Source organism: Artemia sp. Qi Xiang Cuo, chromosome 11, assembly GCF_049724085.1.
Source record: "Artemia sp. Qi Xiang Cuo chromosome 11, ASM4972408v1, whole genome shotgun sequence".
NCBI lineage: Eukaryota > Metazoa > Arthropoda > Branchiopoda > Anostraca > Artemiidae > Artemia > Artemia sp. Qi Xiang Cuo.
In genome coordinates this window covers 57031175-57056491 of record NC_142804.1, presented here as the reverse complement: position 1 = coordinate 57056491, position 25317 = coordinate 57031175, and the positions used below count along the sequence as shown (strand labels likewise).

At 33.8% G+C, this 25317-nt stretch overlaps 1 protein-coding gene across 2 annotated transcripts in view; it reads left to right on the top strand.

The window, feature by feature from the left end:
- The window catches only part of LOC148947167 (zwei Ig domain protein zig-8-like), a 326989-nt gene extending 315906 nt beyond the window's left edge, over positions 1-11083 (top strand). For both annotated transcript variants that reach the window (XM_089097298.1, XM_089097297.1), the window contains exon 7: positions 10767-11083. In XM_089097298.1, the coding sequence (XP_088953424.1) occupies positions 10767-10912 (146 nt within the window). In that variant the 3' untranslated portion in view covers positions 10913-11083. The remainder of the gene's footprint in view (positions 1-10766) is intronic.
- Positions 11084-25317: the final 14234 nt, after the last annotated feature.

Genomic DNA, 25317 nt, shown 5'->3' with positions numbered 1-25317 from the left:
GAGTGATCGTATCAACCCAGTGAGCATAAAACGTTGGGAGAGGGCTAATTCTAACGGAAATAAAAGCTCTAGTGCCCTTTTCAAGTTAACAAAAAATGGTGGGCAACTAGGCCCCCTCCAACACCATTTTCTCACAAAATCTTCCAATCAAAATTTTGAGATGGTTTCTTTGTTCAACATAGTTGAAAGGCCCAATAACTATGTCTTTGGAGGTAAAATGATCCCCTAAATCCCCTGGGGAAAGGTTTTCAGTTATAAAATCTGCCCATTGTTTGTGTATAGTATTTGTTATTGGGAAGTATGCACACATTTTTTTCGGTGGGGAAGGGAGGAGGAATTTTTGTTTGAAGGATTTACACGGGGAGAATTTTCCATGAACAGGGAAGTTTTCAGGGGGTGAGCTTTTCAGAGGAATCTTTACACCAGGTGAATTTGCCAGAATTCCTATACGAAATTTCTTTATATGTTATGTTTTGCTTTCTCTTTACCGATTCAATTTTACGCGTGGAGATGTTAAGGGTTATTGTCCAGGATACATTTTCGCCAGGATTGAATTTTCCAGAGAATATTTCTGTGGGGAGGGAATTTTTCAGTGGAGGGAGAGCCGGGTATCCTGGCGTTATTTAAAAAACATCAGAAATTAAATGGAAAAAACAAGTTTTTTCAACTGAAAGTAAGGAGCAACATTAAAACTTAAAATAAAAAGAAACTATTATGTATATAAGGGGGTTGCCCCCTCTTCAACACCTCGCTCTTTAAGGTAAAATTTAAATTTTGTCCTAGTTCTTTAAAAACGACTCCTGAAACACAAGGGTCGTTTAATTGGAACGGTAAGTAACTTTTTTTTAAGAGCCGAAAAACTGTAGCGTGAATGGCGAGGTGTTGAGGAAGGGTAAATCCTCCTCATATACGTAATATTTTTTGTTTATTTTAAATTGTAATGTTGCTCCTTACATTCTGTTGAAAAAACTTTTATTTTATTTAATGAAGCTTAGACACAAACATTTTCCAAACAGACACAAACATTGCAATGGAAAAAGTATGTGAATTAAAGTAAAAAATATATAAAAATGAAAAAAGTAAGTAATTACAAAAAAAATACACAAAACAATAGCCTGCTTAAAAAACTAAGATATAAACTCCCAGCATTCAGTTCTGTTTCGCCATGGCGAGGCGCAGGACGGATGATATTTAACAATATCGACAGTTTTGAACTTGGTTATCAACTACCAAAATATTTAATGCCTTTAGATTCAGTGTTTATAAAAAGTAGCGCATTATCACAATAGCCTGTTCAGAGTTCAACATTAAAACTAAACTGAATAAAATCAAATAAAAAATTTTTATTCAATATTTTTAACTAAATTTGAAATTCCAACAACTACCATACTTGACATATTTATGTTTTGTAACAGTAAGAAATTAAATCTTTTTCAAAGGTACAACTACATAAATACAATCACTCCTGGAAAAAAAATAAATGATAATAAAACACATGTATCCGTTCAGGGAAGAAATACAGAAATTCCCAGCATTCTGTTCAGGGGAAACATTTCTGATTATAGTGGCTTCATATATCAGCTCAAGGGTACTCTTGCACTGCAAGCAATAGTTGACGGCATATTTTTACCGAAGTTGTCCCTTATTAAGCTAAAATAAAAAAAACAAGTTTTTTCAACTGAAAGTAAGGAGCGACATTAAAACTTAAAACTAACAGAATTTATGCCATACATGAAAGGGCTGTCCCCTCTTCAACGCATCGCTCTTTACGCTAAAGTTTTGTATTGTTTTAAAAAATAAAGTTTTGAGAAAGAGTCAAACTTTAGCGTAAAGAGCGATGCGTTGAGGAGGGGACAGCCCCTTTCATATACGGAATAATTTTTGTTCGTTTTAAGTTTTAATGTCGCTCCTTACTTTCAGTTTAAAAAACTTGTTTTTTTTATTTAATTTCTGATCGTTTTTTAGTTGATGCAGCTTTTATTTTGGCTAACCGTCATTGAATAAGTAAACAAAATTTGCATAAAAATTTTTCTTTTCTTTTGCTAAATGGATGTCTTTACAAATCAACTTACGTAACTAACTTCGATATTCGTATATTTTTCTTCTGGCAAAAAATACAAAGTTGCAGATTTTTGCAGATATGAGCTTGAAACCTATGTAATAGAGTTTTCTGATACGCTGAATCTGACGGTATGATTTTCATTAAAATTCCTTCACTTGCAGGGGATGTTTCCCACCTCTTTAAAAAATCGGGTAAATTTTCTCAGGCTCGTAGCCTTTGATGAGTAATACTAAACATAATAAAATTTATATATTTAGAATCAAAATTATAAACACATTCTTTTGATACATTTATTGACATCTTAATTACGTTTTTAAAAGTTTCGATTACTATTGAGCCGTATCGCTTGTTTTTTTATTGTTTTTTTTATTACGTATATGTTATTACGTATATGAGGGGGTTCTCCCCTTAGTCAATACCACGCTCTTTACGTTAAAAGTTAAAAAAATTTGATTCACAAACCCCTGAATCACAAAGGCCGTTTAATTAGAATAGATAGCTCTTGTGAAAGCACTAAAAAAAACTGTAGCGTAAAGAGCGAGGTATTGACTTGGGGAAGAACACCCTCACATACGTTATAATTTCTGTTCGTTTTAAGTTCTAATGTTGCTTCTTACTTTCAGTTGAAAAAACTTGTTTTTTTATTTAATTTCTGATCGTTTTTTAAATAATGCTTGGAAATCCGGTGCCCCCTTCATAGAAATTTTCCTTACCCCAAGGAAACATCCTCCACTGAAATATTCTCCAAAGTGACCCCCTCCTCTAGCCCCCCCCCCTCCAGAAAAAAATCCTTCCAGAAAATGTCTGTATACTTCCCAATAACCAAAAAATAATTCTGGCAAGTCCGGCGCCCCCTTCATGGCAATTCCCCTTCCCCCATGACAACTTTCTGCATGGACCGATCCTGCAACGTAACCCCGCCCCACCCCTCCCTCCCACTATCAGAAAAAAAACCTCCTGAAAACTTCTGTATACTTCCCAATAACCAATGCTATATGTTAACATTGAGTAAAGTTCATAACTTTTAGCCCTCCCCCTGGGGACTTCGGGGGATTAAGTCATCCTAAAAGACACATTTATCATATTTTCGACCGTACTGAACAAGATGGCTGTCACAAAATTTTGATCGGGTGACTTTGGGAAAAAAATGAGCATTGGAGGGGGCCTAGTTTGCCCTCCATTTTTTTTGGTCACTTAAAAAGGGCACTAGAACTTTTAATTTCCGTTCTAATGACTCCTCCCACGATATTCTAGGACCACTGGGTCAATACGATCATCCCTGGGAAAAAGAAAAAAAAACAAAAAAACAAAAAACTAATAAACACGCAATCGTGATCTTTCTTCTGGCAAAAAATGGAAAATTCCACATTTTTGTAGATAGGAGCTTGAAACCTCTACAGTAGGGTTCTATGATACGCTGAATATGATGGTGTGATTTTCAATAAGGTTTTATTGCTTTAAGAGGGTCTTTCCCCCTTTTTTTGAAAATCAGCCAAATTTTCTCAGGCGCGTAACTTTTGATGGGTAGCACTAAACTTGATGAAAATTATATATTTGAAATCAGCATTGAAATTTGATTCTTTTGATGTATCAATTGGTATCAAAAACCCGTTTTCTAGAGTTTCGGTTACCATTGAGCCGGGTCGCTCCTTACTTACAGTTCGTTACCACGAACTGTTTGATTTCCTTGTGTTTTCTATAATTATACGAACTTTCTTGTGTACTAATAACTGCACTAATTACTAATAAACAAAAACACGGATAACCAAAAAAGCTAATTCTTTGATTGAATATTATTAACAGTTAGGCTCTTATACTTTCGTTATTTACTTACGATTTGTTAGAATGATGAATATAATTTTTTTTTCCAACCAACTCATATAAAAAATGTTTGTGGAAAACTGGAAAGAGGTCACTCAGTCACAAATTAGAACCTTTATTTTCCTTACTAACGGTCAAAATCTAGTGGTGCGTTTGTGTGTTTGTGTTTACGTTTGTGTGTGTTTACGTGTGTTTATATATATATATAGTTCTACATTTATCATAAATATTATACTAAAGAATTTTGTTCTTCCCTTGCTTATAATTTTTGGAACTTAGACAATCTTTCACTAATGCCTAACAAGTTAGATAAGTCAATTTTGTATCTCTTCGCGACATGAATATAAAAGATTTTGCCCTCAAGTTCTGCCTCCTTTTACAAAAATAGAAACAGGTTGTTATTTTACTCTCTCAAAATCCAATTCCACAACAAACTACAAGTTTTAAAGAGACGAATCCTTGAAGAATTATATTGAATTAGATGTAGGTCACAGGGCTGTATAGCCTGAATCGATTGATTAAGTTTTGAAAAACTCTTTTCGTGCCATCGTGACAAACAATTAAGGATAGGACTGCGATCACCGAATATTTATCACCTAATCAGGTAATTTCCCTGTTCCAACAATTCAAGCAGTTAAGAAAGCCTGATAGGGTTAATACCTCTTTTCAGGAGCGACTTGATATACTAAGAAAACTAGTAATTTTCTCTGGGTTGTTATTTTCAAGTTTTAGTTGAAAATAACAACCCAGCTGCTTCAGTTGCTTCAAGTTGCTTCAGTTATATTCTTAACTGAAGCAACCTGAAGTCATAATAATACACCGGTCTGACAGAACTAATAGCTTATAAATTCAAGCCTCTTCGGTATGTTCCAAACTAGAAACCCTTGTAAGCAATCTGTATTTAATTTATCAATGATATAAAACACTATTTTAGGCAAAAATATGGATTTTGCCTTTTGACTCTTACAATTCTTTGGTGGATTAATAAAAACTAATTTAATGTAAAGTAATGTAAATACAACTTACAGTCTGTATATAGTCCGTACAGTCCCTACAGTCTTCACAGTGTTTAGCTGCCATGTCTAAAGATCTTACCTGAGATTTTCACACTTCTGATATTATTGCCAGAAACCGTTGGCTATGTCCCCAAAGGGGGGAGGATCAATAGGGCAGTGTATGGTACAATCAAGTTTTAATTCTTCTTATCTATATGTCCTGCTGATCTTCCTTTTGAGAACAGCTTAACAAACAGTTTTTGGTGCCTACCTGAAAAATGTGAAAACATCAGTCAAAATCTATAGGCGTAAGAGTGAAGATATGGAAAGATGCCGAAAAAAACGTTGTAGTTTTGCAAAAAAGCATCCATAATATTTTGTTACTGGAATAGTAAGGGTCAATGAAAACAAAATTTCACCGAAAAGTGTTTCCTAGGATGTAAAATCTTAGTGTATCTATTTTCTTATTTTTGGAAAAAGGGCAAATAAAAGATTTTCAAGACCAGATTGAATTGTTCTATTTCGATAACTTGGGTGAGATGTGAGTAATTTTTTTTACCAGAATCGAAAATAAAACATTTTAATAATAAACAAAAAAGTTTCCATTAGCAATGAAAAATAAAAACTTCGACTCTAACTTTTGCCTTAATTTAAGTAAGTTTTTTTTATTGCAGCTATATATTATATATTCATATATTGGTTGATTTGCAGCTTATATATTTTGTATATTTGCTTATTTTGTATTTTGTGTATTATATATTTTGTATGTTTATATATTTTGTATATTTTCAGCTTATATATTTGTTATTGCTGGATAATACGAACCAATTACGTTTGTGATTGATAGTTGACGTTAAAATTCTACACATTTCAATTGTTCTAAACCATTATTCATTCTGTTGTTTATGAGTCTTAAAGGATTGTTTTTATAATTCATATCCTTTTAAGCCTTAGACAATCAGCTTACTTACCTGACTTATTGCAAGCGACGAAGAAAAACTGTAGCTGAATGGCTAGGAACAAAAAAGACTTGGAAAAGATTACAACTTCCTTTTTCATTAGTCAGAAAGTTCAAAGGTAATTCTATTACTGGGAACAATGAAAATGAACAAAGCTCTTACTGTGTTGCATTTTGAAGTAACGGAAGAACTCTAGACATCGTCAGAAATAAATTTAAAGTATAATCTAAAAAAGGGGGGAAACCAGGCAACCCTACTATGCTCAAGACTCTCTTACAGCCAATTAAATAAAAAAACAAGTTTTTTCAACTGAAAGTAGTTAGCAACATCCAAACTTAAAACAACCAGAAATTATTAAGTATATGAAGGGTGCTGCCTCTTCCTCAGCACCTCGCTCTTTACGCTAAAGTTTTTCAGTACTTTAAAAAAAAGCTTTCTTTTTGTTCCAACTAAACAACCCTTGAGTTTCAGGAGTTGTTCTTAAAGAGTTGGGACCAAATTCAAACAGTAGTGTAAAGAGTGAGGTCTCAGTTGAAAAAACTAGTTTTTTTATTTAGTTCTTTTGTGAGCTGCTGGGCAGAAGTTGTAGTAGGAGCTATTGCAGTCTGAGTAGTAATGGCTATTAGGCTCGTTGCCTTGTGTAAAACTAAAATTCCTTTTTTGTGGTTTGTAAGCTTTCTGCCAAGCTAATTTTGAAAAATTCAAAAAATGAATATATATATATATATATATATATATATATATATATATATATATATATATATATATATATATATATATATATATATATATATATATATATATATATATATATATATATATATATATATATATATATATATATATATATATATATATATATATATATATATATATATATATATATATATATATATATATATATATATATATATATATATATATATATATATATATATATATATATATATATATATATATATATATATATATATATATATATATATATATATATATATATATATATATATATATATATATATATATATATATATATATATATATAAATAAATATATATATATATATATATATATATATATATATATATATATATATATATATATATATATATATGATATATATATATATATATATATATATATATATATATATATATATATATATACGTATTCATTACGTATATATATATATATATATATATATATATATATATATATATATATATGTATATATATATATGTTAGCATTACGTAGTGCATATACGTATATATATATATATATATATATATATATATATATATATATATATATATATATATATATATATATATATATATATATATATATATATTCAAGGTTCTTGGCGTTTACCCCACTTGCAATTACCCCTGCCTCGGAAAATACCCCCCGAGAAAATACCCCCCGAGAAAATACCCCCACAGAAAATACCCCCCTCCGTAAAATACCACCCTGCAAAATACCCCCACGGAAAATACCCCCCGCGGAAAGTACCCCTGAGAAAATACCCCCCGCAGAAAATACCCCCGGATTACCGGGGGGTTCTATGGAGGGGGGGAGTTACACTGGGGGGTTTTACGGGAGTATTTACCGGGGGAGGGAATACGCTGGCCACTATATTCAAACAATAAAAGATGAAACAGCGGAGAATTAATCTAAGACTGAGAAATTTTTAACCTTAGATGAATATTTCGGCTCTGTGTCCAAGTGCCGTATTCAGCGAAGCATCTATAAAATAAGACTTAAAATATAATAAAATAATTAAAGCTAAAGTTAAAAGTGTCCCAGAATCATTTTTTCAAGGAAGTTCAACCAGAACTGAAGATAAATCAACACGAAACGGGGCAATCCATTCAGATAAATATAAATCAAGAATATGTTTTAATGCTGTTCTTGCTTTGTTTGTGCTTTCCTGAGCATGGCCCTTGGATATAGCGCTAAAATATTCATTTAAGGTTGAAAATTTCACATGTCTTGTAATAATTCTCAATTTTTTTTACCTTTGTTGTTTGTATGATGAACAGTCAGTGGGGTCTGTGTCATCGTTTGCGTGTATGTACATTGTTTCTCTGGTATATAAGCGACAATTTATTTTTACTACTTCTACTTTAGCCACTTCTAAACAATTCTCCAAAGATTTCCATTTTCAGAAATCCAGCTTCAGTATAATTTGGGGTATCTGGTGTTTCTTTTACTGCATCTCAAAATATGTATTAAAAAATCTTAAAATACCGTCTTTATTCATCCGAGGGAATTGTTCAAATCGATTAAGCCAACTATTTATGATAATAGAATGAAAACTGGAAAAACACGGAAAACAACTAAAGGATGGTCATACCTAAGATTTTTCTCCAAGGCGAAAATACAAAATTTGGTACTTATGTAGAAAGGGGTTTGAAACATTGGCGAAATGGTTCTCAGGCATCTTGAAACTTTATCCCTTCACCTTTTTACAGATGATTTTTTAATTCCAGAAATCATGAAGATTTTCTTATAATGATATGTTTTGGTCTATAGGTAATAGCCTAATATTTAGCTAATTTTAAATGGACTGGGAATTTTTACTAACATTAAATAAAAAAAAAGTTTTTTTCTATCTGAACGTAAGGAGCAACATTAAAACTTAAAACGGACAGAAATTTTTCCGTATATAAAAGGAGCTGTCTCCTCCTTAAGGCCTCGCTCTTTACGCTAAAGTGTTTTATTGTTTTGAAAAATAGAGTTTTCAGAAAGAGTCAAACTTTAGCGTAAAGAGCGAGGCGTTGAGGATGGGACAACCCCTGTCATATACGGAATAATTTCTGTTCGTTTTAAGTTTTAGTGTCGCTCATTACTTTCAGTTAAAAAAAAACTGGTTATTTTTTTTTAATTTCTGAACGTTTTTTAGTTATTGCAGGTTTTGATTTTGGCTCACCGTACATAAATAATTAAACAAAATTTATATATTTATTTTACACTTTTTTGGTTAAATGACTTTCTCGAAAGTTCTTTAATTTTATTTACGAACGTTTTTATTAGTAATAAATATACGTAGCTCACGAATTATCTTCCGTAACGAACTTCTATATTCATATATTTTTAATACGTAGGCTATATTAGGGGGTTCGTACCCTAGTCAATACCGCACTCTCTACGCTAAAGTTCAAATTTTATTCCAATTCTTTAAAAATGACCCCTTAATCACAAAGGCCGTTAATTAGAATAATAACCTCTTATGAAAGTACTAAAAAAAACTTTAGCGTAAAGAGCGAGGTATTGACTAGGGGGAGAACCCAATCACATACGTAATAATTTCTATTCGTTTTAAGATCTGATGTTGCTCCTTACTTTCAGCTAAAAAAATTTGTCTTTTTTATTTAATATTAGCCAGCCCATTCAAAATTAGCTACATATTAGGCTAGTAGCTATATACAAAAACCTATCATTATAAGAAAATCTTAATGATTTTTGGAATTAAAGAAATTGGAATTGAAATACAATATAGTATTATATTATACATTAGTTTTACCTCCATTTGTATTGTGTTTTATTTTGTTTTTACCATATCGGGTTTTATTTGTGCTAAGCAACAACTTGATTTTATTAAATGTGAGTTTCTTTCTTTCTTTATTTTCGTGTGGCACTTCCTGATCTTTTTAAATTATTTTTTGTGTTTGCTAACTATTTAATATAGTTCTAGTTTTATTTTTTTGATGACAAACGTTTTGAGATTTTATACCAAAACAATCTCAGTTTTATTAGCATACGTTTTTCACTTTTTACTGTATTAATTAAATTTTTTTCCATTATTGTTTTTATTCCTCATTTCCATTGTAAATGAAAATGCAGTGTAATCAAAGGAATTATTTATTTGTTATTTGTATAGAATTCCATACAAGCTCCAAAATACACTTTTCTCTCTGTAAACTCTTATCATATTTATATTTTTAATTTATATTGACTCTTATACAAGTTCCCAATTTAACTGGCCTAATTTCCATATTTGAAATCTCTTAGATTTAAACCTTTCTAATTAGTGTAAATACTATTTAAATTATAGTACATGACTAAAATTTTACTTATTAACTTTACTTTATGTAGTGGTAAACCCTACCAGGGTAAATAGCTTGCCATGTGCTGTTTAGCTAAAATTGCCATGAAAGAGAATTAAAATCGTTTGTACTGACTCCCACACAAATTTCCCATTTTACTTTTCTCATTGTAATATATCAAGTTGTATATCTGAAAATATAATACTTTTGAGCATATATATTTTTCATTTATAATGAAGGTATGTCACGGTCTTAATCAGAACTTGTTACCAATATAACTGTTCAACTTTATTTTTGTAGCAGGATATTTTATTAAGGTAAATAGATTATTCTGCTGTCGCTGATAGAATGGCTATGAAATATTATTTGATTGTTAATTTTTATTCAATCTCCAGAAAATTCTTACTATTCCTTGTGTAGTTGCTGGATTTTGAATTTCCCATCTTAGAAAATTAGATTTTCTTAAGTAATTCTATTTCATTAGCGGTAACGTACTTTGTTTTATGCAACCGTGTATTTTTACTTCGAGAAAAACTAACCTTTCTTTGTGAGGGGAACTTTTTTACCAACAAAAATTGCACCACACTAACCAGAAGTATCATTAAACCAAACTGAAATTATTTATCTACGTTAACCCCAGCACAAATTCCCAATTTCACTTTTCTCATTGCCATGTATTTAATTCTAATATTATATATTTCTGAGCAGAAAAGAATTTGAACCAAGGTACAGTTTTGTTTTAGTGTTTAGTTTTTTTGTTTAATTTGAACCAATATCCAGTTTTGTTTTAGTGTTTAGTGTTTAGTTTTAGTGTTTAGTTTTGTCATAATGAAGGTAGGTCGTGGTCATGACGAGTTGTGCATTTATTATTATTTTCAGGTAATGAAATGGCTGCTATACAGGCCACAGATGGCTCTGGAACACGGTCTTCATCAGCAGAAAGTCAAATTAATGACCTGCACAATCATTCCAACTTTTTAATTATTATTACACTTGTTTATTTTATAAGAAATTTGTGTTTATGAACGACCGGTTTTATGGTTGTTTTTTTGGTTTTTTAGTGTTTCATCGAATGAAAATGTGTTTTCATCGATGTTTCATTTGTGAACGAATGAAACATTATTATGCTGTTGTTGTTTATATAACGTATTTTTTCATCCGAGCGAAAGGGTAGTAAGTTGCTAAATAAATTTAGTTAATATTCCTAAATTGTGTTTTTAATCAAGGTTAGTAAAAATACTTACACTATTACTTATCACCAGATCAACTTCATGACAATACAGGGGGAGGGGATGGCAATTTTTCATTTTTTATCTCTTCTTTATGGAGATACAAAAAAAAATACATTCACAGCATCTAGAGCGGATCATTTTTTTCGTTAATTTTCAATAGAAATACTCACACAGGTATTTTTTTAATATAAAGGGATTTGATCCCCCGTCCCTTAATTTGGGCTACTTTGTGCTTATGAATAGCATTTCCCAGTTTAGTATAGCCGATATCCTTTTTAGCAGATACAAGAGTTATGTCAAAACTTACAGTACACCTATTATGCTACATTTTTTCATTCTGAATTATTTAATTAAAATTTTCATTCAGTTAAAATAAATCTACTGTGTATTACATTACTTTCAATGAGTTTCTGCCCCCTCCGTTCCCACAGCTAATATATAAAACCAAGAGGAACCTTTAAAATATTTAATAATTTCATCTAGGTCTTGCTTGTATTTTGAAGCTTTGGAAATAACTTTTAAAGAAATATTGAATAAATAACTATTAACAAAACTCATTCTTAACTTGAAAAGGGTTATGTTTTGCCTAAAACCATAATATTCGGACAGTTTGTAAAAAAGTAAAAACCACTAACCTCGTGATCCAAAGCCTTCCTGTTGCTATATGTGCTTATAGTTACTGCCAGTTCAAAACCAAAGAACAAAGTCTAATTTTTCGGTAAATCATAACAGAATTGTATAATGTTTACAAATGGTTAAGCCAATTGATGGAGAAAATACTCAACAAAGTAGATGTATTTTTCCTTAAGTTTAGTAATTTATTTTGTCCTCTAAATTCTTATCATAGGCAGCGCAATCGCGCTGCCTAAGGAAAGGACGATGTTGGCATAAAGTATTATTTTTCTTTTTTTTTTCGATGAACCAGGGCACTTCGTATCGAAGGAGTTGTCGTAGAAACTTCAAAAAGGGTTCATTCGATTGGAAATTGGAGTGGCTTGTGCCCTTTTTAATAGTCGAAAGTCATTGGAAGGCAACTAACACCCCTTCTACGCCCCCCGTTTCCCCAAATACATCCAGTCAAAATTTTGTGAATGCCATTTGGTTCAGCGTATTTGATTTCCAGAGAGAAATTATGATTTTGAGGAGGACTGTCCCCCACAGCCCTCATGACAAGGGTTGTAAGTTATGCCCTGGGGCCATATAAGGTTTTCATAGAAAGCGTTGTCGTAGAAACTTCAAAAAAGTATCATTCGATTGGAAATTGAAAGGGCTATTGCTCTTTTTAATAGTTGAAAGTGATTGGAGGGCAACTAACCCCCCTCTCACGCCCACCATTTCCCCAAACACATCCAATCAAACTTTGGGGATAGCAGTTTTGTTAAACATAGTTGATAGTTCTGGAAATTAGGTCTTTGAGGATAACAACCCCCCAAAGCCCTCGGGCAAGGGTTGTTAGTTATGCCCTGGAGCATATAAGGTTTTTATAGAAAGCATTAACGTAGATTTCAAAAATGGCTCATTTGTTTGGAAATTGAAATGGCTAGTGCCTTTTTTAATAGTTGAAAGTGATTGAAAGGCAACTAACACCCCTTCCACGCCCACCATTTATCCAAATACATCCAATCAAGATTTTGAGATAGCCATTTTGTTCAAAGTAGTTGAAAGGTCCGGAAATCATATCATTGAGGATGACACTCCCCCCACAGCCCTCAGATTAAGGGTTGTAAGTTATGCCCTGGGGTCATATAAGGTTTTTATTGAAGGCTTTGTCTTAGAAACTTGAAAAAGGGCTCATTCGATTGGAGATTCAAAGGGCTAATGCCCTTTTTAACAGTCGAAAGTGATTTGAGGGCAATTAGCCCCCCTATCACGCCCACCTTTTCCCCGAAGACATCAAATCAAAATTTTTTGATAGCCATTTCGTTTAGCGTAATTAAAAGTTTTAGAAATTAGGTTTTTGAGGATGATAACCCCCTCAAAGCTCTCAGGGAAGGGTTATAAGTTATGCCCTGGGGGCATATAAGTTTTTTTTATAGATAGTGATGTTGAAAGGGTTATATGTTTTTTATGTAGAAAGCGTTGTCGTAGAAACTTCAAAAAGGGCTCATTCGATTTGAAATTAGAAGAGCTTGTGCCCTTTTTAATAGTTGAATGTGATGAAAGGATAACTAACTCCCCTCTCACACCCACCATTTCCCCAAACACATTCAATCAAAATATTTTTGAGGATGACACTTCCCCCCCCCCTTCACAGCCGTACGGGCAAGGGTTATATGTTTTTTATATAGAAAGCGTTGTCGTAGAAACTTCTAAAAGGGCTCATTCGATTGGAAATTAGAAGAGCTTGTGCTCTTTTTAATAGTTGAATGTGATGAAAGGATAACTAACACCCCTCTCAAACCCACCATTTCCCCAAACACGTCCAGTAAAAAGTTTGAGATAGCCATTTTGTTCAACGTAATTAAAAGTTTTAGAAATTAGGTCTTTGAGGATAATAACCTCCTCAAAGCTCTCAGGGAAGGGTTATAAGTTATGCCCTGGGGGCATATAAGTTTTTTATAGATAGTGATGTTGTAGAAACTTCTAAAAGGGCTCATTCTATTGGAAATTAGAAGAGCTTGTGCCCTTTTTAATAGTTGAATGTGATGAAAGGATAACTAACACCCCTCTCACACCCACCATTTCTCCAAACACATCCAATCAAAATTTTGAGATAGCCATTTTGTTCGACGTAGATAAAAAGTCCGGATATTATATTTTTGAGGATGACACTTCCCCCCCCCTTCACAGCCGTACGGGCAAGGGTTATATGTTTTTTATATAGAAAGCGTTGTCGTAGAAACTTCAAAAAAGGCTCATTCGATAGGAAATTCAAAGGGATAGTGCCCTTTTTAATAGTTGAAAGTGATTGGAAGGCGACTAACCTCCCTCTCACGCCCATCTTTTCCCCAACCGCATCCAATCAAAATTTTGGGATAGCCATTTTGTTAAACGTAGTTGAAAGCTCTAGAAATTAGGTCTTCGAGGATGATAACCCCCTCAAAATCCTCAGGGCAAGGGCTGTAAGTTATGCCCTGGGGGCATATAAGGTTATTATAGATAGTGATATTGTAGAAACTTCAGAAAGGGTTCATTCTATTGGATATTAGAAGGGCTTGTGCCCTTTTTAATAGTTGAATGTGATTAGAGGATAACTAACACCCCTCTCACACCCACTATTTCCCCAAACAAATCCAATGAAAATTTTGAGATAGCCATTTTGTTCGACGCAGATAAAAAGTCCGGATATTATGTTTTTGAGGATGATACTCCCCCCCCTTCACCGCACAAAGGGCAAGGATTGTATGTTTTTTATATAGAAAGCGTTGTCGTAGAAACTTCAAAAAAGGCTCATTCGATAGGAAATTCAAAGGGATAGTGTCCTTTTTAATAGTTGAAAGTGATTGGAAGGCGACTAACCTCCCTCTCACGCCCATCTTTTCCCCAAACGAATCCAATCAAAATTTTGAGATAGCCATTTTGTTAAACGTAGTTGAAAATTCTAGAAAATAGGTCTTTGAGGATGACAACCCCCCAGAGCCCACGGGCAGGGGTTTTAAGTCGTGCCCAGGGGGTATATAAGGTTTTTATAGAAAGCATTGTCGTAGAAACTTCAAAAAGGGCTCATTTGATGGGAAATTAAAATGGCTAGTGCCTTTTTTAATAGTCGAAAGTGATTGAAAGGCATACAATACCTCTCCCACACCCACTATTTATCCAAACACATCCAATCAAAATTTTGGGATAAGCATTTTTTTAAAAGTAGTTGAAAGGTCCGGAAATTATATTTTTGAGGATGACACTCCCCCCAGAGTCCTCAGGGTAAGGATTGTAACTTATGCCCTGGGGGCATATAAGGTTTTTATTGAAAGCTCTATCGTAGAAACTTGGAAAAGTGCTCATTCAATAGGAAATTCAAAGGGGTAGTGCCCTTTTTAATAGTCGAAAGCGATTTGATGCCACTAGCCTCCCTCTCACGCCCACCGTTTTCCCAAACACATCAAATAAAAATTTTTAGATAGCCATTTTGTTCAACGTAATCAAAAGTTTTAGAAATTAGGACTTTGAGGATGATAACCCCCTGAAAGCCCTCAGGGCAAGGGATATAAGTTATGCCCTGGGGGCATATAATTTTTTTTATAGATAGTGATGGTGTAGAAACTTGAAAAGGGGCTCATTCGATTGTAGATTAGAAGGGCTTGTGCCCTTTTTAATAGTTGAATGTGATTAGAGGATAACTAACACCCCTCTCACAACCACCATTTCCCCAAACACATCCAATCAAAATTTTGAGATAGCCATTTTGTTTGACGTAGTTAAAAAGTGAGGAAATTATGTTTTTGAGGATGACGCTCCCCCCTCCCCCAAAATCCCTAAGGGCAAGGGCTGTATTTTTTATATAGAAAGTATTATCGTAGAAAATTCAAAAAGGAATCATTCAAACGGAAATTGAAACGGCTAGTGCCTTTTTTAATAATCAGAAGTGATTGGAGGGCAACTAACCCCCTCTCATGCCTACCCTTTCCACAAACACATCCAATCAAAATTTTGAGATAACAATTTTGTTCAACGTAGTTGAAAGTTCCGGAAATTATATCTTTCAGGATGACACCCCCCTTACAGCCCTCAGGGCAAGGGTTGTAAGTTATGCCTAGGGGCATATAAGGTTTTTATAGAAAGCGTTGTCGCAGAAACTTAATAAAGGGCTCATTCGATTGAAAATTGAAAGGGCTAGTGTCATCTTTAATAGTCGAACGTGATTGGAGGGCAACTCAACCCCCTCTCACTTCCACCATCTCCCCATACACATCCAATCAAAATTTTGAGATAACGATTTTCTTCAAAGTAGTCTAAAGTTCTTGAAATAATGTCGTTGAGGATGACAACCCCCCTCCAATCCCTCAGGGCAAGGGTTGAAAACCCCTCAAAACCCCTATGCCTTCCCAAGGCCAGAACATAATTTGCTCTTTACTGAATAAAATGCAAAAGAATGTGCATTGTTGGTTTAAAATACATATACTGATATTTAGTAATCAAAATCTTAAAATTAATTTATTTATTAAAGTTATAAAAGTGAAAATATATAATTTCTGTTTTTCAGTAAAGTGCAATTTATGTTCTGACCTTGGGAAGGTATACGGGTTTTGAGATTCATGTTAATTTTTGCTTGTTTTGAGTTTAAATCGGTTATTTATTGTAATTCTTGTTCGTTTTGGGTTTCATTTATTTATCGATGCTGATTTGTGGTAATTTCACACTTGGTAGATTATGTGATTTTATTTTTGCTCATTTTTGGTTTAATGGAGTTCTTTACTTCTTTTTTTACACAGGATGGCTGGCCCCTTGCCCCCATTGCACTTCCTGGCTGAAGGGCCACGAAACGGAGATCAGCGTTGCCGGTTTGGACCTTAAGGGTCTAGTGCCGTCATACTTACTTTTTTTTTACTTACTTTACTTTTCTTCGAAAAACTTGTTTTGTGGAAAATTTTTTTTACATTAATTCTAAAAAAACATGAAATGGAGTTCAATAATAACTAAAAACACAATTGAAATCATTTTTGATGTTTTCTGTTTTGGACAGTAACAATAATAAATAGTCACAGTATTCTTGAGAAAAATAGTCACTTTAAGTTACTCACCAGTGAATATGCAATGCTTCGAAACTACTATACTATTCCCTCCATATTTATGCCCCATTTCCCTATCCCCTTGCTTCAAGATCAGCACGCTATAGTTTTATAAAAGTACAAGCATAAACACAAAGTACAAAACGTAGAACAAAACTTAGTCAAAAACAGCCAATCATCTGCAGAAAAGAAGTCATATTTATTTATTAATAGTTAATTTGCTTCTTTATTTATCGTCAGATAGCCTTATCAGATTCATTAGGGACAATCCGACAATTTGCAGCAAACAATAAAAATACAACGAATTCGAGCAGAACTAGTAAGTTATTGCCTGGGTAGCATGAAGTACAACGGCATTAGTCGACTAACCGCTAGAGGTGCTGAGGAATCTTCACTATGGTTTTATATCTCTACTAGAGATTAAACTCCCTAGTTGGCAATGCCTCTAAACTTTTAAAATGGTTTGGCCCAAGAAGATTTTTTCGTCTAGAAAATTGATTATGCTTTCCTTAGTGACGGTCTTAATGTGAAGTACTGCAGCAAACTTTGGTTGTCTTCATCAACAAAAATGTTGATTGGTTTACATTTTCGTTTTATTCATTAACTATCGGTTCAAAGTTTTAGTCGTCAGTCCCTCGAAACTTTGAAATCCAATATTATTTTTTGTCCTGAAAATGATGACACGATCGTGAACAACAGTCTCAAATACGCTGTCTCTGCTTAAACAAACTTGATACCCATTAAACATTTTGATACCCAATTTATGTTGTTGCTTTCAAAATAAACCACATTCCCAAACTAAAGTCATTTTGCTCTGTTTTGTCATTTGTTTTAAATTTATTGATAGTAAGAACAAATTCCTTACGGAAGCAATTTTTTAGCGTCAGAAGTGCATCAGAAATCAGTAATATGAAATTACTGATTCCTTACTACTGAAAAAACTGTTAGTTTCTTAAGTTTTTAACATGCTACACGGACTCTTGCCAACAAGACACTCCCCATAATAAAGACTAAAAGAGATTTTTACAGCCTTCAATGCCTTCAATACATGTCAAAATCAATAACTGATACATAAAGCAAGTAAAAGTTGCAGATTCATTATCGCCAAAGATTACCATATTTTAACATTCAATTATCAGCCTAAAACAAAACAACTGTAATCATATTGACACTGTAAAACTTAAAAATACTGATCAGATGAAAAAGTACACATTTGAATCTAAAAATTTCCAACGTTGTAGATATTGAAGGTACTTTGATATAGCGTCATAAACTTAGCGGAATGCTCTCAGTGCACATATTTTCCCACTATATGTATCTGCTACACCAACTGATACTTCTGTATTTCGTTTTTCAATCATGCACTTAAGCCTCAGAAATGCAGTCCTAAGTGCATACCTTTGCACTTTCAGTCAAAGAGTGCAATTATGAAGAAATCCAAGCACTCGAACACTTACAGCGGCAACAAAGAGACCAATTTAGGCCAGGCTACAATCCAATGAAGCTGCCGAATCAAAAAAGGTTGGACTGCACATAGATCCCCTGAAATTTCACCTTAATACCTCTAGCTTGTTTAAACGCAAAGCCGATCCAGTATTCCCCTTTTTACAATAATAAATCATATGCAAAAAAAATGGGGAAACTCCATTGTTTGAAATCCTTTTCCCGGAACATTCGGGGGGATTGGCATCCCTCAAGGCATAGTTATTATACCTTTGACTATTGTTTAGATTTTATTTCAAAGTTTTCATCTCTGCTGGAAGGACGAATCTAAATAGGGCAAGTGGGAGAGGGATTAGCTACCCTCAAATAACTTTCAAGCATCCCCCTGAACGTGCCGTATCAATTGCTGTATTGACAGTGCTGACAAAGGAGTTGTCAACAGAAAATTTTAACAAAAATCTTCATCTATTTTTGAACTGCCATAAGAATAAAAATCCAAGAAGGTTATCATGTAAACTTTTAAATACTATTTAAAGGGGTAATAACATAGGTAAACATCTTATCATAACTGCTGCAGGTAATTTCTATCTAGGTGGGAAAAAGTAACTGTATATAAAAGTTTAAAGCCAGAATCTGAGGCACAGAAGTAAAATAAACCCTCAATAGAAGGTATGAGCGGCAGTGCAAAAGGCTTTAATTTGCTTTCACCTTTGACGGACTGTATGTATCGCATATTACTTTCAACGTTTTCAAATCTATAATTCTACCTTAGTTCCCTCATGTCTTTCTCAGGAATATTTAAACTAGAAATTGTCACTCTTACATCTAGAGGTTGTTTCTGAGATTTTCACACTTCTGTGATAATGCCCAAAAAATGTTTGCAACTGTTGTAATAATGTCCAACTGTTCTCAGTTGGAAGTTCAGCAGGGCAGTATATGTTCAAAAAACAGTTTGAACCTCCAGATCTACATTCCCAACTGACCCTTCATGTAGGAATAGCTTAGAAAATTGTATTGTTAATCTTGTCAGTGTTTGGAAAATGTAAAATATTACCTTGGCTGTGACGGCCATGATATGCTCTCAGCCTATATATGATTCTTCTATCCTTGCCTAGTCTTATAATTTAGAACATTCCGGAACAACAACTGCTTGGAAACATAAATTCCAATTTCATAAGGCAGCTAACCATAAGAAGCAAATCAAGTCTTGGAGATAGAGAAAAAAACCATGCAAGAACTTGCTTGAAGCAAGATTTGAAAATCCAACTTCGAATTTCTTCATCCAATCTTATATTGCAATAAAGATTTGAAAAAAAAAACTAAGCGACCCATTCTATATTATAAAAACATTTTATTTTTTTTAACTAAACATGAGTCCTACTAGTAGGCATCACCAACTCACCACCGTTATTAACCAAAATGTTAATAACGTCATTAACAAAACAGTCGTTTTAACCAAAATGATTGGGGGGGGGGGGGGCGAGTGATTTTACCGACTGGCTGGTCATTTTTACAGACTGCTTTTTGTCAATAATTAAGATAATGTCCGTTTCGAATAAAATACGTAAAATCGCTGCACGAGTCGGTAAAACCGCTGCATTTACCAACCGAGATTCAGATCTTCGGTATATATCATGTCACTATTTTAATGCTGTTTGTTTAACCAAATGGAAAATTGTGGCATCATCTGTAAACTCACGGCAGGAGTCGGTAAAACTGCTGAGTGTACCGAACAAGTTCAAAACTCCTGTTGATGATATGTCATTATTTTTGTGGTCTTCAGTTGAATTGAAGAATGAATTTTAAATTCGTCGGAAAAATCATGGCACAAAGCGCTACGATTTTACCGAACTATTTTTTTTACCGAGTGACCAAAATATTTGGGGGGGGGGGAGGGACCCCACCCCCACCCCATATGTGACGGCCCTGTGGATAGCATATATAAACTTGTTGAGTAACCAGCGCATCAGTTATTTATATGATACAAGGTCTGGCAAAAGTTAAAGGTCCAATAAAAAAAAGAAATTTTACAATGGCACTACTTCTAGCTTATACTTATATAAACTATATATACTTACATAAACTTATATAAACTATATATACATATACATATATACATATATATATATATATATATATATATATATATATATATATATATATATATATATATATATATATATATATATATATATATATATATATATATATATATATATATATATATATATATATATATATATATATATATATATTATATATATATATATATATATATATATATATATATATATATATATATATATATATATATATATATATATATTAACGGTTTCTATCACCAAATTTCTTGCCTTATGCAGAGTTCCCATCACAACTGGGTAACAATTCTTCTTTTTTTTCGCTTCCTTCAGCGACTTTTGCTAAGCTTCCACATTTGTTTTCGTACTTATAAGGTTTCTTTTCTCTTTTTTTCATCCCTTTCCTCAAGTGCTTTAATTAAAAATTTATATATATTTTCCTTCCCTTTGCTTGTGAAACTACAAAACTAAACTAGTATTTGTTAGCTTTAACAAAGGTAGTTCTATTGCTCATTACGTCGTAAAATGCCATATTTTCGAAGCATCTCTACTCCTAAAACACTCGGAAACGGCAGCTTCTAACCTATAATTTTTCGGACCACAATTTATCTGCTTCCTTTGGTAAATTGTAGCAGTGTTATCCTTGAACAATAAGTCTATAGCCTGTACCTGTAGTAAGGCTAAATTAGGACCCTATTTGCCATTATTCTGCCTCAAATTCTTCTGTTTCTACCAACGTTTCAAGTAGTAAGCTTGTATAAGATTTGAAGGGTACAAGATTGAACGGTACAAGAAACGGGACAAGAAAACCTACGCCTGAGACGATACAGTTACACGTGGACATTGCAAAAAAGCGTGCAAACCTATAAAGTGCCCAAACACGTTTTGAGAGTATAGTCGAGATTGTATAACACAACCAGACTGGTTTTTGAGGCAACACCCATTTTTTAGGGCCAATCAGAGACAGCGGTGGTTATTCTATATACGATAACTTGATTGGTGATTCGATTTGAATAAAAGGAGTAATATTCATTACAATTCATATTAGGAAGAGAATTGAATTCAGAGAGAATAGTTTATTTGAGAGGATATTAGTAGAGAAAATGAGTGGTGCATTTACATTATTGGAGATTGATGGTGGAGCCGGCAGCAGCAGCAAAGATATATGAATACCAAATTTGGCTGTGGAAATAACCGGAGGCTGTAGACTATGCCTTGAATGGGACGATATGTATGCTAGATACGTGATTTCATTAAGCAAATTTAAGCGGGAGGAGCATTTATGTTTTGCTATGAAACTGAATATTGTGCATATAAATAGACTTCAGGCAGCATTAGATGTGCTAGTGAAATATTTTGATGAGAACAAAATGCATCAGTGAATATTATTGTTGTAATTATGCTCAATGAAATTTTTTCTAAATCAAAGGTACGTTTCTTTCTATAGTAGACTAGTGTATATTTTTTAGAGTAGAAAAAATTCTGGTTGGTCTGAAGTTGGTTTTGAGAGTGTTAGGACACTAAAAAATAGATTGATTTGAGAAAGAGCGAATCATAAGGAATCTAGTGCTTATGGAAAAACGTTTTATTCTAGATGATGATTTTCTCGAGCTGTCTCTTCAAAGGAAGATATTTTCTCAGGGAATGCTTATCGATATAATGAAAACTGATTCTCCATCATTAGACTATTGTATGAAGCTTTTACGTCGTGGTCCAAATGCATTTACTCAATTTACTGATATATTAATCATGAAACGACAAAATGATATTGTGGATATGCTTTTAAACACTAGTTTAGAAATTTAGGACTTTTTTTTCATGAGAGAGATGGTGTTTGAGGATGATTTACTCCTCTCTCTCTCTCTCTATCACAGTCAATTTCTTGTTGTTGCTAGCTCAGTTTCATTGTGGCAGTAAGAGTGTCAACACATGAAAAATTTTTCCAAACATGCCCAATATGTATGTACACACTGGGCAGCTGGTCATCATGTGAGAACCGCACAATGATTGATGAGTATGATGAAAAGTGTAGATTATGCAACCCGTGTAAATTACATAGAGGATATGCTATACAAGTTAAAGGTTGTAATTTCTGTCTTGAAGAGGTGTGTGACTCTCATCCTAAAGGGCACCTATGCTCCAATTGTCACTATGATAAATGTAATCAGTGGGAGAATACATATCCCGGTATGATTGGAAAGAATCCTAAGCGTGATTTTAGTTTATTGCTACGAGATTGGTATCGTCGTGGTTTTAGATTGTTTTGGGAGGAGGAACCGGGTCAGCGATTCAACTGTTGGAAAAACAAAAGAATATGGTTTCTACGTTATCGTCGTGAAGACAATGGGTGTTATGATTATAAGCCCACTGATTTTTATTTGGCTGTGACGGAATGTGATTCGCCACTTGAGGACACTGTTTGTGACATTACTTCAAATAAACAAATTGAAACATGTGAATTCTATAGAATGAATGAGAATAGTATCATTGACTATACAAAGAGATATGACAAGAGTGAAGTTACACTCCACTGTAGAAAATTTGACCCTGACATTTCAGTACATCAGGATCAGTATGCTGTGAATTCAGAAAATCTACCTGCATTAGTTGCTGTCGAAAAATACGTATACCTAGTAGAAGATGTAATCTAAAGAGTAGAAAAGTCGTTTTTATCATGTATATACATTTTTTTCATTTATTAATAAACAATTTCATATACATTTTTGGAATATTTTATTCGTAGGGCACCAAAATCAATATTAAATACGCTTGTAAGTATATTTTCCTCTAGAAAGTCGTTCAATCGAAATAAGTCAACGTAAATGTCGAGAAACTGCTTGTAGGTATAGCCACGACATCTGAACATGAAAAAGAGTAGTACATGAAAGCCCCATGTCTTACTCGTTAAATGCTGTACTCTTCGTTGATTCTGAATAATAGTTTTCCCATTGCTTTCAATAAAGTTGCTGAAGTAGGGAGTATAGAATTTATACGATAGGCCAAGAGGATAAAAAAAATTCAATATTCTTCGCTGTTTGAAATATGCATAGCCAATGGCCGGTCTTCAAAGTCGATAGACTGCTATTAACAATGATTAAGGTATTGTTAACACTTGGAATTTTTCAATTAAGACCGATGGTATGCAATAGGACTTGTACTGGTACATGTATGGATCTATACTAAATACTTTGACTATTTGGTTTGTGTTCATGGTGCTAGGTCTAGTAGAACACTGCCGTCGGGTGTGGTTTCCCAATAGGTTTCAAATTAACTCAATGATATTAGCGAGATATTCTCAGTCAAGCATCGGCAAATGTACACTCTAAACGTACATTCCCTGTTCGTACTACGCTCATATCCTGAGTCCCCAACAAGTCCAAAACAATTACCTCATAATTTTTTGAAAACATTGAATCGGTTATTCCATTTTCAAATAGTTGACAGTCATGATCTAGGGATTGCATGGTCAACTCGTACAGAGTTCTATAGGATTTTTTGTCAAATGATAAAGTGTAGAGTGGAATCCCATTCACTTTGCACACAAGGCTAGATAGACCATAAAATTTAAATCGTGGTGGGATTCAGTCCAGGATCCAACGGCACTGCCACTCTTCACAAAGGCCAAAGACAATTATGATGGGATTTCTCCATTGATAAATGATGAATCGCTATAGCTACGAGAGCCTGTGGCAATGTGGCGTTGATTGAAGATCGTATGGGGGACAAGAAGTTTAAGATTATTGCCATTGGCCCTTAGCTTTCCCACTGCCAATGCAACAGAGCTCATAACCTCTTGTTTTGCGGACGTGGAGAATTACCGATGTGATAATGACATTTGCATTGGGTGCTGCAGGATGTGTTTTTCTCAAAATGAAATTCGATGGGGCCAGTTGCAACTTTATTTCAATCTTGACATTGGGGGGTAGCCATTGGGATATATTGAATATCTCATGATTTAATTTTCCAACCAGATGATACTCCTGTGTCACTGCAGTAGTCAACTCTCCTTCAGTATCAACACCTGATCGATATTCATAGTCCAATGACTGTCCTCACAACTCCTTGTATGCCTTTGGTGTCATCATCATAAATTGTATGTAGCTTGCATAGTTGGATAAATTATTGCTAGTGCTCACCAATGTTCCATTAATAAATAAATTAATTTGTTTAACAGGTTGTGTAGAATACATTTTTCGTAGGAGAGACCATCGGAAATAGTTGGAGTTGTATTATCTGACTTTTTCATCACCGCAACATTTAAATCAATAAATGTTGATGACAAATCAATGAAATAGTCTTCATTGGAAAATATTTGAAAGTGTATATTTTCCGAGAGGGGTTGTTGGGGGTGAAATTGTTCATAGTAGCCATACTTCACACTGACATCAACATTTTCAGCATTGAATAGATTCAATGAGGAACTGATTGATGGATATGATTCTTTGTGGGGGAGATAGGTCATCTTAAGAGAAGAAATCCTTCCTTGATCTAACAGTGTTTTTCTTCTTCTGCTTATTGGTCTTCCTTGTTTTATTCCTCAAAGTCCTTGTTGATGACCTTCGCTTCCCGCCTGGGTGGAGACTGATGAGTGAATGACGCGAACACATCCTTTTCAATCCCTCCCCATTTTCCCGAGATTTTAATTGCTCACCAACGGCTCTTGCTGAAATCTAATATTTTCCTTAACACTCTCCTTGAAATTCTTGCCCGACCCCCAGTCCTGTAGTGTTGAGGCAGCATAATTTGATGCTGCAGGTACAAGATATTTTCTGGCCAGGGGTAGTGCAGAATGAAATAGCCTAGCAAACCAGCTACCAAAACCAAAGCCAGACATTGTAGTACGCCCCTTGTAATAGTCCAATCCATTGCCTATTTTACGTGGACTCAGAGCACCGACATAGCAATCTATATCGGGACAGACAAATGGAATTCTTCTATTTTTCATTTTAGGTGTTGGTGACGTCGACAATGGGTCGAAAATGACATTTAATCACTGCTAAGCCTTTTG